This window comes from Arvicanthis niloticus, chromosome 30 (assembly GCF_011762505.2).
Source record: "Arvicanthis niloticus isolate mArvNil1 chromosome 30, mArvNil1.pat.X, whole genome shotgun sequence".
NCBI lineage: Eukaryota > Metazoa > Chordata > Mammalia > Rodentia > Muridae > Arvicanthis > Arvicanthis niloticus.
Window position 1 is genome coordinate 5,093,446 of NC_133438.1, and position 16,047 is coordinate 5,109,492.

At 51.7% G+C, this 16,047-nt stretch overlaps 2 protein-coding genes across 11 annotated transcripts; both read right to left on the reverse strand.

Moving 5' to 3' along the window:
• Positions 1-564: 564 nt before the first annotated feature.
• Ccdc106 (coiled-coil domain containing 106) lies at positions 565-5,732 on the reverse strand. 8 transcript variants are annotated; one of them, XM_076927615.1, is made up of 6 exons: positions 5,352-5,732; positions 3,920-3,993; positions 3,673-3,777; positions 3,427-3,585; positions 1,632-1,844; positions 565-1,144 (listed from the first exon to the last, which is right to left on the reverse strand). In XM_076927615.1, the coding sequence occupies exons 1-6, from the start codon at positions 5,405-5,407 to the stop codon at positions 828-830; spliced, it is 924 nt and encodes a 307-aa protein (XP_076783730.1). In that variant the 5' UTR covers positions 5,408-5,732; the 3' UTR covers positions 565-827. The 8 variants fall into 8 exon arrangements, with proteins under 8 accessions (XP_076783730.1, XP_076783737.1, XP_076783736.1 ...); XM_076927622.1 differs by lacking the exon at positions 5,352-5,732 and adding an exon at positions 4,713-4,881 and having other exon boundaries at positions 3,673-3,772; XM_076927621.1 differs by lacking the exon at positions 5,352-5,732 and adding an exon at positions 4,613-4,881 and having other exon boundaries at positions 3,673-3,772.
• A 2,241-nt stretch (positions 5,733-7,973) lies between these two features.
• LOC143440811 (zinc finger protein 580) lies at positions 7,974-10,154 on the reverse strand. Of its 3 annotated transcripts, none has more exons than XM_076927624.1 (2): positions 9,985-10,154; positions 7,974-8,907 (listed from the first exon to the last, which is right to left on the reverse strand). In XM_076927624.1, exon 2 carries the CDS (start codon positions 8,893-8,895, stop codon positions 8,377-8,379), a length of 519 nt encoding a protein of 172 aa, XP_076783739.1. In that variant the 5' UTR covers positions 8,896-8,907; positions 9,985-10,154; the 3' UTR covers positions 7,974-8,376. The 3 variants fall into 3 exon arrangements, with proteins under 3 accessions (XP_076783739.1, XP_076783740.1, XP_076783738.1); XM_076927625.1 differs by having other exon boundaries at positions 7,974-8,944; XM_076927623.1 differs by having other exon boundaries at positions 7,974-8,948.
• Positions 10,155-16,047: the final 5,893 nt, after the last annotated feature.

The following is a 16,047-nucleotide window of genomic DNA, read 5'->3' on the forward strand; positions in this document are numbered from 1 at the left end:
GTTTCTGCGCCTGCGCAGCGGTCTGAGGCTCGTTTTTTTTTTCTCGGCGCTCGGTAGGATCCGCCATTCTAAATCCACATTGCGCGTGCGCGCCGCCTTCTCCCACACACCCCTACCCCACCCCCAATCTCGGCCCCGTAGACACTAACTTCAAGACGGTTAAACTAGACTGCACTCTCCCGGTTGCCTTGGCAATGGCGTTTAATCGTCCACACACACACACCCCCCAACCCCAGCTCCTGCTGCGCAAGCGCAGAATGTGACACCTATGAGAGGGCGGGCGGGAACGAGTCTGCACAGCGCCCCCTGGTACATCTACGGGGCCGGCTCAGCTAAAGGTCATTGAATCAGTGCCCCAGCCACTGCACTTTTAAAGTTGGCTTACCTCAGTTTCTCCGGAAAGAGGCTGCTGCTCCGCTTCCCACCTCTGCCTCTTGGGGCTAATTCCACCCTGTACTCCCCAACCTCCCTAGAGGCTTCTGCCTGAGCCCTCCCGTCCCGGTCTCCGTGGCGACGGCCACCCCTTGCCAGCACATCCCCTTTCTAGTAAGACCTGGGCCCCAGTTTATTGCAAATTTTCAAGTCTCTTTAATTTAAACTCTCAGAACAATGCTCTGTCTTCGCGTGAGATGCAGATGGGCTACTCCTGGCTAGGGGGGCCGAGCTGGCAGCCCTTGCGAAGTGAAATGAAGATGGGGTGCGGAGCGTTTGCGACCGAGAGACAGGGCCCAGTACTCAGGAAGAGCAGCTTCTAGCCCTGGCGGTGCCCCAGGAAGCCCAGCTTGGCCAGCAGTCTGCTGGACGGGGAGGTGTGCGGGGCGGCAGCATCACCGCTTGAAGCGGTAGGTGATGGGCAGGAGCAGTTTGCTCTTCTTGAGAGCCTGCACCTTCTTGAGAGTCTCGTCATCCAGTGCCAGGAAGCAGCGGCGGGAATACTCTAGCAGGCGCTCCTTGGATGGGTCGAACTCTCCCACCTCTGCCAGCTTTTCGGGAGCCACAATGAGTAGCTCTGCGATGGGCGTGGTCAGCGCCACGGTGTTCCTGTCCACACGGTGGTGCTCGAAGGCTCTGGACATGCTCTTCAGCTTCTGGAAGGTGCCCAGGATCTTCTTGTAGCGGCAGAGGACCCCATCAGCATCCTTCACTGCAGGACCAAGAGGGCAGAAAGAGGAGGACTAGGAAAGACACTCACGCGGGGCCGGAGACATGGGGGAGCCCAGGTAGAAGGGTGAAAGCCACAGATTTGAAAGCAAGCAAGAAAGAAAAAAGATGGAAGTGGGGACACATGAGGAGCCCCATCCGGGAAAAGAAAGGAGAACAAAATGGAAAACAGTTGAGACCTCAGCAAGAAATGGAGATGGACTGGGGGCATTGAAGGCAGGCCCCAGACACCAGAGGAAAGGAGAGGCTCCTATAAGGTGTGCCCAGAGACCTCCTTTCTAACGATACAGGACTGAATCTGCTGGTTGGTGTAAACCGAAATTTAAAATTAACTCAGGACCACAAAGGGCTGTGACATAAAATTAGGTCTGATTGTTTTGTATAGGGGGAGTTAGAGCATCCCTGTAGAGCTCACACTGCGATTCAGGGTGGATAACCCCTTAACATACCCATCACATGTACCCACTCACCCCGCTGCCTCTCTCGAGCCTTGGGCTTCCCAAATCGCCTCCTGCCAGTACTTCCCTTCGGCTTCTGCCTCTTCCTTTCACTGGCACTTCCCTCTTCCGACACCCCACTGAAGGAAGAGGCTGCCGACTCAGGGTCTGAGGCTTCTCCCCCAACCCCAGCCCGGCTGTCCCCATCAACCCTCCGAGGTCCAGGCTTCATCCGGCAGTGGTCTTCTGAAGAGAGACAAAAATGAACTGTGACACAATGTCCTATCACTGACCTGAAGGGGAAAAAATTGACTTGGAGGCCAGGTCCTCAGGATGAGGACAGTGTGAAGCTCCCAAGTAGACATGAGCTACACTGAATGCCATAGAGCCAGCTGGGATTCAGGGAATATTAGGAGCATTTTTCTAGGCTCTGAACTTGACAGAGTCCAGGTCCAGAAAATTCATGAGGATCTGTGACTATGCAGAGCTTGTGGGGGAAATGTATCCTGGGAGCTCCAGCGTGAAGAGTCAAAATCCAAGAGGCACACAATGCCTCTGGGTAGGAGGATTGGATATCAGACTCCTACAGAAGTCAGGGTTCAATTTGGGTGCTGGGAAAGGCTAACTACCTTCCCCTAGATAGGGAGCTCAGACTCAGCATCTTCTAAGGGATGGACTCCTAAGGAGAACTGAAATCAAGACTGCCCAGCCACACCAGGGAAAGACTGGACTCACCACCCAGGACAGAGCTCTCAGTATAGGAAGAGGGGCCATAAATGTCCCCATCCCATGGACTCACCACCCAGGACAGAGCTCTCAGTATAGGAAGAGGGGCCATACATGTCCCCATCCCAATGCTGGGTCCCCAGTAAGCTAGACCCTCAAAATACTGTAGGTCCTTTGCTAGAGCTTTTGTCATTGTTACCAGTGAGGAAGCCTGCCACCAGCTCAGCTGGATGGATACAAAGGTTAGGGTTATGGCCTGAATAAAGGTTAAATACTCCCAAAAAAAAACCCTGAGCTAAAGATCTGGAAAAGGGCAGCCTAGAGTGGGAAATATGCTGGGAATGGTTGTCAACACAGATTAATAAGGAGATAGGGTCTTGCCTATCAGAAGAGGTAACACCACCATGCTGTTACTAGTCATAGGTTAGAGCAAGGCAAGGAGTGGAATCTGCCCAGGACCCTGAGGCAAAGTTTAGCAGACAAGAGGTACTGAGACCCCACAGCCTTTGAAAGAAACGTGAACCACGCCGGGCGGTGCTGGCGCACGCCTTTAATCCCAGCACTTGGGAGGCAGAGGCAGGCGGGTTTCTGAGTTTGAGGCCAGCCTGGTCTACAAAGTGAGTTCCAGGATAGCCAGGGCTACACAGAGAAACCCTGTCTCGAAAAACCAAAAAAAAAAAAAAAAAAAAAAAAAAAACGTGAAACGTGAACCACAATAATGTAGAGCAGGGTGGAGGGAAGACAGGACCCTGATTGTTATTTCAGGGCACCTCTAATGGATAGATGACTGCATCATTCAGAAATCCTGGGGTGCTGGCATGGCCCCTCTGAGGCCGACTGACAAAGGGACATTTCCCCTAAGACGAGGGACTGGGCTGGAAATACAGACCCACGGAGACAGCTGTGCCAAGGGTTTGAGGTGCGGAGTTAGGGGCAGTCCATCACAAGGTAGTAAATGAAAGAAGTCTTTCAATCAAGAAAGAAAGGCCCTAAAACAGGCATGGGCCTTAGGAGAAGGGTAGAATGTCAAGTCCCCATCAGGCCCGACCAACAGTGGGTCTTGAATTCTGCAGGTCCTGGGGGACTGTGTGCCCGCCCCCACCTGCATCAATCCGGGCAGAGGAAATGAACTTGTCCAGCTGACACCGCAAAAAGTCTCTCTCCTCCTCCAGGTCCTCAATGCGTTTCTGCAGCCACGAGTTCCTCTCAAGTGCCATGTGCAGCTGGGCCTTAACACTGTTCATCAGGGCCTCTGGAGGCTCTAGGAACAGCAGGGACGGAGGTCATGCCCCAGGATGAGGCAGTACCCTACCTGACTCCAGTCCCTCCATGCCCTTTCTCAGCTCACCCTCAAAATTTCTCCGAGAGGGACTCAGACTGTAGAAGATTTGTGAGTCTAGGTGGGGTGCCTCTCCAAAGGGAATGGAGATCTCAAAGGTCTCTTCGTCCTTCACTGCAGAAAGGCCAGCATAAGTCATCCCAGAAGTAGCCTGAACCTTACAGACCACCCCCAACCATAGCTGTCCCATGGACAGAGGGAACCAGAATGTCCAAGGACCAAGGATGGGGAAAGAAAGGGTCCCCAAGTGCCTCACTTGTCCGCCTACGGTTGTTTCTGTCATTCATATCGAGGCTTCCTGTAGACCCAGCAGCTGAGCCCTCGGGGGCACTGGACAGAAACAGGTCACCAAATATAGTCAGTCCCGGGAGAGGTGGAGTACCTGCTCCTCCGGAGCAAGGAGGGAATCACCAGTCTGAGGGAAAAAAGGACCCATACTTCTGGACAGAGAAACTGAGGCTTCCAAAATATGTACCCAGAGCAAGGAAGCTCAGCGAGAGGACCCTTGGTTGTGAAGGAGCTCAGCCCTTAAATTCTTTGGTTCCTAGTGGGGTCAACACCACAGGGACACTTTGGCCTGAATAAGAAAGCCCTTCATCATGGACCATCTCCGGACCCAAAGCCATAAATGTAGAAACAGCCACCCTTAACTTCCATTTTTGAGGTGGGGGTCCATCCAGCAAGCGTTCCCCTGTCCCAAGCCGCCCATTCCTCCCGCACTCGCGTGGGCGAGTAAAGCCCCTCCCCGATGTGGGAGCTGGGCGCGTGCGCAGTGCGGGGGAGGTCACGCGTGGGGATGCGCCCCCGCCCTTTGTCCCACAAGTGGGAGGGGGCGACCGAGGCAAAGGGTCCCAGAATGGGCAACCGGCACGGGGGTGTCGACCGTGGGCACCGTTCCCCGCCGTTGGATGATCAGGGTACCAGGGGCCGAGGCCCCGCTCTCACCCACCCGCGCACGGACTCCAGCCCCGGACCGACGGCAGTGGCGGCGCCCATGCCCAGCGCTGGGGAGCGTCTGCAAAGTGTCGCGGAGAGAAGCGCCCACCCACCAGTAAGCGGGCGCAGCGGCAGAGGAGGGGGAGTCTCGGAACTGGATGGCGGAGCGCGCAGAGACGCGGGCACTAGCCAGACCAGGCCTGCCGGGCCTGGGGCGCCCCTTCCTGGAGCCCAGGTGAGGCCTGCCGTTTGCGCGGAGGTCGGGACCGCACTTGCGCGATAGCCCCTTGCAATACCCCCCACCCCCACCCCACACACAACCCCCCCCCCCCCCCAGCCCTTCCCAAAGCCCAGGCAGGGATCCTCATGAAATTCTCATCCTGCACAGCTGATGAGGTTCCGGGGTCCTCCGGGTGAGTGGCAATGTGACCAGTGGGCCGAGGAAAGTCAAAAGGTATGAGGCAGTAAGGAAAATTGAGGTGAAACTTGAGTCCCCCTTTAATGATCCCTAAGGAGCTGGCTAGTACAGCACATCTTTAATCCTAGACGCCTCAGCCAAGCATAACCTCCACCCACCCACCCCCATCCATGCATAGGATTAAAGGAATAAGAGGACCAGGATGTGAGAATGGATTGTGTGGTGGTTACTTCTCCGCAGTGTGGGTCAGGAAATAGCCCCCACTGGAACTGCCTGTGGAACAGCTACACTCCAATCCCTGCCCCTCATTCCTCCATGGCCTCAGTTTACTTACCTGTTAAGTGGGAAGTTACTCTCAACGGTCTTTGAGAGGATGCAGTGGTGTAACATATCAAAGGCTCAGCCTAGAGCCGGACCACTCTTGAAGCTTAAGATCCAAGCGCTGTTGGTATTATTTGAAGTCAGTCGGTGTAAATGCACAACCTTTAAGACACTCCCCCTCTCCCTTCTGCCCCAAAAGAAGTCGTGTAAAAAGGGTAACTACATATGGTACAAAACAATCAGAGAAAACATGTTTATTAGACCTACAGCAAGGTTCCACCTGCCTCTCCGGTTCACAAGCAGCATCCTCTTTGGGGTTCTGAAGCCCTGAGGGAGGCATGGCTTAACTAACCTCGCAGAGGAAGACCGAATGTGTCAACCAAGAAAGAGAGTAAGCAGCTCACTCTTGCACTTCACTTTTACAAAGTAAACTGCAGCCTGGGTCAGCAAGTCCAGGGAGAATCACCTGCCCTACATCAGTGTTTCAAACCACAGAGAACTGTATATAACAAAGTAAACCCTAGATTTAAAATATGTATCAGGTTGGCCTGTGCACACTAAAGGTAATTACTGTTAAAACTGTTTCACATGTTTGCTGTGCTTAAGGTCTGAGGTGCTACTTTTAAATATATATATTTATATTAAAGTGGGTTGTTGTTTAAGTGGGGGGAGGGGTAGTGTTCAGAATCTTATTTCCAAAGGTGATGGGAATGTGGTGCAGTCTGTAGGGTGCCTAGCATGCCCAAAGCCCAGAGTTTCCAGACTCAAGAAGTGGAAGCAGGATCGTAAGTCCAATGTCACCCGGAACTACATTACAACCTTGTCTAAATAAATAAATAAATAAATAAATAAATAAATGGCAGGTTTGGGGAAACTGAAGTAGGCCTAACTCTCAGAGGAGAAGGGCACTTTCCCACTGCCCAGTCAAGGTCTTTGTTCAAGATAGTATTAATTAAAATGTCTCCCAAAAATTTAAGTAATGATTGAGAATGGGATGAGGTATGTTTGAATGTCCAATCTAGGGCCCTACCTCCAGTGTCAAAATAGAGATTCTGACTACCCAATAAAACTTCCCAGACAAGAGTTCTCACAAACAGCATCGCCCTCCATTCCTATCAGGAATCCATAATAATAAATACCCCAAGTGTTCAAGGCGCAGGACTATTCTCTATGAGGGCTCATTCCCATATACCTCCAAAGCACTATGATGCACTGACAGCTCAGAGACTCTTCGAACCAAGACTGAGTTTGTGTCTAGGGCTCTGAAAGCCAGGCTGCAACTCGGACCAGTGTCTGAGAAATTCAGGAGGAGACCCACGATCCCTGGGGTCCCCAGAAGCAGTTCATGGATGCTTCCACCGAAAGTGCTTCTGGAATGTCTTCTCGGTGAAGCAGCATGGGCAGAGTGGGCACTGGAACAGGTGTCCCCTGAGTGCACACGGCTGTTCTGGACCAACTCGCCCGAATCCCAAAAGGGGTGAGGGCAGAGCAAGCAGCTGTGAGGCTGTCCACCACCTGCCCAATGAATGGAGCGGTGGCTGGCCCGCGTGAATGCCTTCCCGCAGGTGTTACATTTGAAGGGCTTCACTTCCGAGTGGAAGACGCTAGAAGTAAGACATGTACTCGAAGACCCTAAAGCACACTAGACAGCTGTAACTAGCACTTTTTGTGAACCGAAGTCCCATCGGCCCTGTCCTCCCTAATTCCTCGTCCTGCCAGCACTGTGTAGGGACACCCTGGGCGTCTATGAGAAGATATTGGTTGGGCCCTGAAAAGGACGAGGTCTGGGGAAATCTTGTGGAGGAAGAAAGTCCAGGTTCTGTGGATCCACCTGTCCAACAGAGAAGGGCCTCCATGGCCTCAATAGAGAGAAGCATCCAGATCTGAGGGCAGGAAGGTAGCAGCATCAGCATCCGTAGATGTAAATGAGGCCTAATGGATGGGAAAGGAACACGGACTCCGTCTGGGATGCGTTTTGCCCAGGGTCCTCTGTGTTATCCCTATAAGGCCCCTGGGATCTCTCTATATCTTCTGGGTTCCACTACCCACTGTATTCAGTGCAGTCACTTTCCCACTATACGCAATCAAGACCTCAATCCCCTTGCCCCTCATGTGTCCTCCTCAGATCATCCAGCAGCCATCCTGGTCTAGTAATGGGTCCATCCGCTATGTCTAGGTTCTCTTGTTACACGGCCCACCTGAAGTTCTTTCTAAGCGTGAGGCCTCTGCCTTTGGAAATTAACCAGGCTAGTTCTCCAAAAGCTGCCTAGTTCTCCAAAAGCTGCCTATTGGGACCCCTCCGCAGCCGCTAGGTTCTCCATCCCTCCTACCCCGTCTGGTATCCAGTGCAGCAGGCTCTCGGGTCCAAACGGCCCCGGACAGCCTCGGGTTGCTCCCACAGCTGTAGGCGGCAGAGGGACCGGAGACCCTTGGTTTCCCCAGTAACGGGTTTGGGAAACAGGCATCTAGAGAGAGACGAAGGTCCAAGAGAGGACGAAGAGGGCGGGTTGCCTGAGCATCAGAAAACAGCTCCGATTGGAAACATACTTCGAGCACAAGGTTCCTACGTGCTAGTGGTCCAAACTCAATTCTCCCTTCTCCCAACACAACCCACATGCAAGTAAGAACCCGAGAATGAACTGCGGAATGTTTATTGGGCAAAGAATGAGGGGTCGTGGGCATTAGAGGGAAGTACAGAGGTGATCCAGACCGTGCCGGTGCTTTTGTCTTGTCTTCCACGAAGACCTCACTACTTGGGAAGAGTAGAAGACCAAACTCAGGAGAGGTGGTAGCTTTTGCAAAGGTTTACACAGCACAGCCGGACTGAAGCCCAGTTCCAACTGACACCCAGGCCCAGAGGGGCAACAACTTCGGTCTACATCACACAGCTAGACGGGAGAAAAGATAATGTTTCTCTTTGGGGATGAGTGGGGAAACTGAGGCCTAGGGTAAGGCAGTAACCTCAGCAGAACTGGGGCATGTGTGGGAGTGACGCTGTGTGGGACAGAAGTGGTGGCCCAGAGAGGTCAGGGCCGAGCTCAGTGCAGTCGCACGTGCTGCGCCAGCTCCGCGGCGTCCTGGAAGCGGCGTGGACAGAGCGGGCAGGTGTGAGGTGGACCAGCGCGCGCACGGTGGGTGGCGCGGTGCCGCGACAGGTGGCTGGAGCGCTTGAAAGCTTTGCCACAAGCACCACAAGTAAAGGGCTTGAGGTCCGAGTGCGACACGCGGTGGCTCTGCAGCCGCAGAGGGCTGGCAAAGACACGAGCGCACTCTGGGCAGCTGTAGCCCTTGCGAGGACCTGGCTCTCCCGGGGTCGCCTCACGCTGCGGCGGGCCCCGAGGTTCCTCCTCCAGCTGCACCGTGTACGTGTAGGGGACCCCGTTGGCGTCGATGAGCAGATGGCGGCCCAGCCGCGGTGGCCGCGGCCCCGCCACCGAGGAAGAGGTGGAGGAGGGGCCTTCCGCCTTGGGAAAAGGGGGAGTCTTGGGGGGCGGTGGGTCCATGACCTCCGGAGAGGAGGACCGAGGGTGGGGAGGCCGCGGCGGCAGCAGCAGCATCTGGAGCGGCAGCTGGGAGCGGCGGAGGGAAGAGAAGTTAAGATCCTCTCTTCCTTTCAGGAAAAAAAAAAAAAAAAAAAAAAATTCTAAAAAGGAAGATGTTCCCGTGCTCTGCCAGACTGTGCTACTGACCTACCTCCCTACAAAGTAAAAAGTGACTCCAGTCCCCATCTCCGGGACTCCTACACCAGGGCTTCGCAACACCCCGCTCCACCCGACTCAGGTCAGAACCTCGGACATCTTTCGGATTCCCTCGGCTCGCCCCCCACCCACCGAAATCAATCTCCAAGTACGTTTCTTTCCTTTTCACTTTAGGTCCTCTCTAATCTCACATTCCAGACACTAGTGGCCTCCGAGATTTTTCTCCCTTCCACCCATTTCTCTTTCTCAGAGCTCTACTCAAGCTCCGGCTTAATCCTTTCCCTCAGGTCCCTCAATACCCTCAGAGCCTCCCCAATCTCCACTGGTGTCGTCACCTCAAGTTTCCTTCCTCGATACTTATCTAGAGTCCCACTAACCCAATTCCCCACTTTCCATTCAGGGCTCTTTTATGTCATCCCCACACTCTGCACTCAAAGGTCTCGCCATTCTCTTTCCACTCGGGGAAACCCATCGTCTATACTTCGTTCTCAACTGCCTGCCTCCAGTATGCGCCCCCATCTTGTTACATTTCATTCACCACCGTCTCCACCCACAAAGTATCCTGACATCTTCGTTTCTCTCTCCGTCGCCGCCACCACCTTGGAGCATCCTCCTAACCCCAGACACAGACCTTCTGGTTTCTAGTTCCCACACAGCTACCCCTAACCTTGGTCCCGCCTCTCCAGATACAGCTGGCACCTCTGGTCCCTCTTCACCTCCTGGGTTCTAGGATGCATCGCCTGGGGACCTCTAACCCACCCCGTCCCGTTATATCCCCTAGGGCTTCCTACTCCCCTGGCTTCCATAAGGAGCTTTGGCCTCCCGACGTTCCTCTCCTGGGCTCTGGGCGTCGCTTTCGTCGCCTCACCACTCCGACCCACACCCAGAGACCTGCCGGCCTCGTGCCCTGCCCAAGCCAGGCTCCTCCCTCCATCCCGGCCCCCGTACCCGGTGCAGCAGCCTCTCGGGTCCGGGGGAGAACGGGGCCGAGGTCCCGGACGGACCGGGGCTTGCCCTGAGGAGCGCCGCGGTAGGAGCGAGCTTCCGGGCAGCTCCGGGCCGGCGGCGCCGGGGACGCGGGTCGGGGGGCGTAGGGGCGCGAGGGGCGACGGCGTCCCTGGGAAAGAGCACCGTTCAGAAACGCACGCTCCACACAAGAAGGTTCCGAGGCTGGAGTCAGCCGCTCTAAAGGGAGCGCGCAAAGGGGTGGGGGTGGCGCGTGGCCAAGGAGAAGGACCTGCAAAAAACAAAACAAAACAAAAACAAACAAACAAACAAAAACCCCAAAAAACCCAGTTCTCAGCTGCATACCATCCACAGAAGGAGCCATTCCGTTGCTTTAAGTGACCAGTAAACTTAAGCTAGATGCTGTGAGGTCTCGCAAGCCACCCATAAAGAATTGGAATGTACAGCTTGTTGTCTTTCTACCCTGCCTCCCCTTTACGCTCAGGCCAAATCACTCAAGGCAGCGGGTTAGAGAAGGGTTGTTTCTGTTGGATGAGCAAATGAGGTCCAGAGGCCAGATCTCTGTTCTGGTTTGGCCCGGTCACAATCCTCACGTCTCATAAATGAGGAAATCAATGCCTAAAGAAGATGTTGCCAGATTAGATAAGGCGTATGTGCTCCACTGAACATATGGGGAAACAGAGGCTGGAGACGACCAGATGTTGACACAGAAAGGAAAATGTACTATTTCCCGCTGAGCATGTGGGGAATCTAAAAACTGGAGCTTGCTTGCTAGGTATAAAAATGGGGACAGAGCTGGAGGTATAGGTCAGTCGATAGAATGCTTACCTAACATGCACACTCTTGGTTAGATTCCCAGCACTGCATGAAGCCAGCTGTAATAGCTTGAAACAGAAGATCAGAAATTCAAGGGTATCTTCTGCAATATAACGACTTGGAGGCCAGCCTGGGCTACATGAAATCGCATCTTAAAGGTGGGGAGCGGCTGTGATTCTTGCCAGTGATTTGGTGGAGGAAAGTAAAGCCCAGAGGAGGCCAGCCATTCCAAGGCAAAGGAACGGGAAGATTTAGACTTCCTATTGAATACATGGGGAAGCTGAAACTCAGAGAAAGCCAGGCATTGTCATATACGCAGGCAAAAAAAGCTGGTTCTCCAGAATGGAAAAGAGTGCTGGTGAGGTCACCAGCACCCACTGCTCTGGGTAGCTGGCACGCTGGGCTCTTCGAGGAGGGTCTGGATGTCTTGCAGTAACATTGCAGGGGCGGCCTGGGCCAGTGAAGACATTTCCTATTTGTAAGATGCATTCTGGTATGTAAGAAGCAATTACAAGAGGTTGGGACCCATCTAGGACTAAGTTCTAGATTCGCGTACTGGGAGTTGGGAGGGGGCAACAGCTGGAAATAGCCGAGGGAGAGGAGGGTTAGTCTGATGCCCAGCCCAAGGACCCCCTTCCCCAAAGAATGGAATAGCCCTTGAAGAATTATCCAACATCTTCCCATCGGTGGCAAATGCTATACTTTCTTTGAGGCATGACAGACACTGGGTACATGAAGCTATTGAGCGCTAGTGCTTCTGAGGCCCTGAAATATGGAACTTATTCATTCCTTAATTTTGATTTGCCCCATGGGACAGCTATATAAACTTTCTTTTATTTATTTATTTATTTATTTATTTATTTATTTATTTGGTTTTTCGAGACAGGGTTTCTCTGTGTAGTCCTGGCTGTCCTGGAACTGTAGACCAGGCTGGCCTCGAACTCAGAAATCCGCCTGCCTCTGCCTCCCAAGTGCTGGGATTAAAGGCGTGCGCCACCACCGCCCGGCTTTTATTTCTTGAGACATGATCTCAAGAAGCCTAGCCTGGCTTCAGATTTGCTATGCAGCCTAAGATAACCTTGAATACTTTTTTTTTTTTAATGTATGTAAGTGTTTTGGTGGCGTGTAGGCACATACACCACATGTGTGTTTGGTGCCCTTGGAGGTCAGAAGACAGCATCAGATTCCCTAGAACTGGAGTTAGAATGTTTGTGAGTCACCACATGGGTGCTGTGACTCAAACCCAGGTCCTCTACAGGAGCAAAGGAGTTCAATCCCAGATGAGCACACGGTGGAAGGAAAGAGCCCACTCCAGAGGCTGTCTTCTGCCTGCCACATGCCTGCACATGATCACACGTATGTGAATATCAAATGCTAAGCCAAGACGGGGGCAGGGACACAATACAAAATATCTGTTGGTGAATGAGTGAATTGGATCACTCAATCCAAAAGTCAGATATTAAATTCCTGCTTTCCCTCAAAAGACACTTCCTGACGGAGCTGGAGCCATGCCTCGGCAGTTAAGAGCACTGCGTACTCTAGTAAAGAAGCACCCAGCTCAACAACCATTTATAATTCTAATACCTGGGGAGCCAACACCCTCTTCTGGCTCCTCACCAGGCATACAAACATGCATGCAGGCAAAATCACCAATATACATAAAATAACTTATACCATATACCTTAGCATCCCCAAAGCTCTGGATTTGATTCCCCACAACCCCCACCCTGTCACCTACCTAAGACCTGCTTATGATAAAGTCCACCAGACATCAGTCTAACCCCTCTAATATCCTCATCCCCACAACCACCACTTCTCTCCCCCTCAAAGCCAGATATATCATGTCCTGATATATTTTACTGTGTTTTCAGTGGTGGTAGTGGATTTAGTTGGGGTGAAGTTTGTTTTGTTTTTTGAGATGCTGTATAACTCTAGCTGGCCTTGAAGTCACAATGTGGCTGGCCTTGAACTAAGAGATTGTCTGTCTGCCTCCCAAGTGCTGGGACTAAAGGCATGCGCCATTACTGCCCAGCCATATAAAATACAAGTATGGGTGGGATATGTGAGAATTGCATTGAGTCTGTCAGTTACCTCTGGTAATTACAGCCATTTCCACAGTATTAATTCTGCCAGTACCAGAGCACAGCATGTCTGTCTGCCCCTCATCTAATCAAAATCTTAAAACGTTTCATTGTAGAGGTCTTTAACCCCCCTGGTTAGATTTACTCAGTCTAAGGTACTTTCCTTTTTTTTTTTTCTAAAGTAACTAATTAAAATTTTTAATGCATCCATGCTCTGTCTGAATGCACACCTACATGCCAGAAGAGGGCATCAGATCACCCATGTTGTTGCTGGGAATTGATCTCAGGTCCTCTGGAAAAACAGACAGCAGTCTCAGCCACTGAGCCATCTCACCAACCCCACGTACTTTCCTTTTAAAAGCTATTGTGAGTGAACTCTTTTTCCTAATGTCTTACTACACAGAGTCTTTTGAGCGGGAGAATCATGTTACCTACAAGTAGAGACAATCTGGCTTCTTTGCTGTTTGTATCCCTTTTCTTGACGTATTGCTCTAGGAGCGACTTGAGCAGAGCTGTATACTGAGTACAAGTAGAGAGAGGACGCAACCTTGTCTGATTTCAGTTTAGAGAAAACAGTCTCAGTCGGTATGTTAGCTGCACACCCTTGTTGTAAGCATCTTTTATTCTGTTGAGGTGCATCCCATCAGTTCCTAACCTCTACAGGATTTTTCCCATAAAGTTTGTGTTGTTTGTTTACAAGTCAGGGTGTCTCTGAGTAGCCCTGGCTGTCCTGGAATTCGTTCTGTAGACCAGACCTGTTGAGACCCAAGCTAGTCCCTGTTCGGGCGCCAAAAATGTTGAGGCCTAGGCTGGCCCACTTTGGGCGGCCTAAAATGTTGAGGCCCTCTCCACTCCTCAATTGGCGGCCACTGTATCCCGGCCCAAGCTGCCGCTCCTGTCCACGGGTCGGGGTTCAGCAAGAGAGTGAGGACGGACTCAAAGAATGGAGAACAGACAGAGTGTGATTCAATCCCGTTTATTCTTCAGTCTCTCTTCCTAGTCCAAGTCCCAAGTCTTGAGTTCCTAGTTCCTAGTTCTACTCCTTCTAGTTCCTAGCTGTACTCCTTCTTGTTCTCTTCCCAGTGTCTAATGTCTATTCCTACTCCTAGTGTCTGAATCTCTGTTACTCCAAATTGTTCTCTTCTAATTGTTCTGATTCTCTCGCCTTTTATATGTCTCACTTCTAAGCCATGCCTTTTGGTCACACCTTTAAGTCATGCCTTTAGGTCTTGTCTCTAAATCTGATCTCTAAGTCACATCTTTAAGTCACACACCTTTAATCTCACACACCCAAGGAAAGTCCTGGGTATCTAAAGCAAGATGTTATCAGAGTGTGCTCAGCTGTTGTAGGCTATTGTAATCCAAGTCTCATGTCAGGGTATATGGCTCAAGATGGCTGCAATGCTGATAGCCGCTTTCTGCTAAAAGTCGGCCCCCAACACAGACCAGCTTTGAACTCAGAGATCCACCTACCTCTGCCTCCTGAGTGCTGGGATTAAAGGCATGCGCCACCACAGCCAAGTGAGGCATGTTCCTTTAAAAATGTATCTCATGTAGCTGAGGCTAGCCTTGACTTCTGATCTTCCTGTCTCCACTTTCCAAGTGCTGAGGGCTACAGGTGTGGACCAGCACATGTGGCTGCCACTCTTTGGGCTCAGAAAGGAAGTCCTTTTGCTTTATAGAAAATACTTTGTTATTCTGGGTTGGAGAGATGACAGCTGCTCTTCCAGAGAATGTGGGATGAAATCCCAGTACCCACATGGTGGCTCAGACCTCTGTTTCAGGAGATCTGACACTCTCCTGTAGCTTCCAAGCATGCAGTGCACAAGCATACATGCAAGCAGAACACAAATGCACATAAAATAAGTCCTTGAGAATCTACAAATTTTGTGTATGTGAGTGCACAAGTGTATGTATGGGTACCATAACAGCACATGTGTAGAGGTCAGAGGACAACTTGCAGAAGTTGGTTCCCGCCTTCCACTGCTTGTTGCTAACATCGAATACAGGACTTCAGGTAGTGAGCTCTTTGACCAGCTAAGCCACCCCACTGGCCTGAGTCACCCAGCAAGAAAGCACCTTGCCCATCTACTATAAGGCCCTGTTGGCCTGAACACGGGATGCCAACTTCAGTTTCCAACATACACCAGGACCACGGAAGAAGAAATATGACCGAGGGCTCATGTCAGAAGCTGTGTATGAAGCAATGCCCGTCTAGACTGCTGGACCCCTGAAGGACTTTTTCCTGACTATGGCACTGCTGTTGGACCTTGGGCTCCAGTGCTCTCTAGGTCTCAGGCACAGGCAACTCTTGAAGGTCTTCATTATCCCCTGGACAACTGAAGCTCTCACCAGCTCAGGACCAGGGATCCAGAGGGCAAGGGGTTCCTTTGCCGTGTTTATGTAGGAGATGACACTCCAATCAATGAGTAGGTGACACTGTTTTCAAGGGGAAGGGCAGGTGGTGAGGAGAGAGGATAGAGATAGATAACACAGGAGAACAAAAGAAGTGAAAGAGAGAGGTGTCCATGGCCTCTATGGAACCAGGGACATCGTTGACAGTACTTTAAAATCCTGAGCTTGAAAGGAGAGAAGGGATTAATTAAAATCCCCTATCTTCAAGACCTCACCTCACAAGCTGCTGCTTACCCCTGACATCTGTGGGGTCCCCTGTCTCTGACTCTGTATCATCCCCTATACACCAGTAGGGGTCAGTCATTCAATCTGGAAGCAGATTTCCTCAGCTCTGCAATCTCCCAGGCTGACTGGGAGACCCTGGAGAGGATTTCAGGACAATGACTGCTAATCCAGCTCCATGCCAATGGCAACATATTTGGTCTTCCCTGAACCACTCACTAGAACATGCCACCATGCCAGCTGTCTGGAGTTTCTGAACCATAGAACATGTGAGGAACCAGGAAGTCTGTGCTGCTAAGTTTGGAGGGATGTTTGTTTGTTTGTTTGTTTGTTTTGTTGCTATTGTTGGTTTTGGTTTTTCCAGGCAGGGTTTCTCTGTATAGCCTTGGCTGTGCTGGAACTCCTTCTGTATACCAGGCTGGCCTCGAGCTCAAGAGATCAACCTTATGCCTCCCAAATTCTAGGATTAAAGGCATGCACCACCACCATGCCAGCAAGACACTTTCTTAAA

What these genes read in the sequence shown, in the direction of transcription:
- Ccdc106 (XM_076927615.1), bottom strand. Translation starts at nt 5,407, where the DNA reads ATGTTACACCACTGCATCCTCTCAAAGACCGTTGAGAGTAACTTCCCA. An exon ending in AAACAACCGTAGGCGGACAA is followed by an intron (nt 3,778 to 3,919) that starts GTGAGGCACTTG and finishes GCCTTTCTGCAG; the next exon opens with TGAAGGACGAAGAGACCTTT. An exon ending in CTCTGCCCGGATTGATGCAG is followed by an intron (nt 1,845 to 3,426) that starts GTGGGGGCGGGC and finishes GTCTCTCTTCAG; the next exon opens with AAGACCACTGCCGGATGAAG.
- LOC143440811 (XM_076927624.1), bottom strand. Translation starts at nt 8,895, where the DNA reads ATGCTGCTGCTGCCGCCGCGGCCTCCCCACCCTCGGTCCTCCTCTCCG.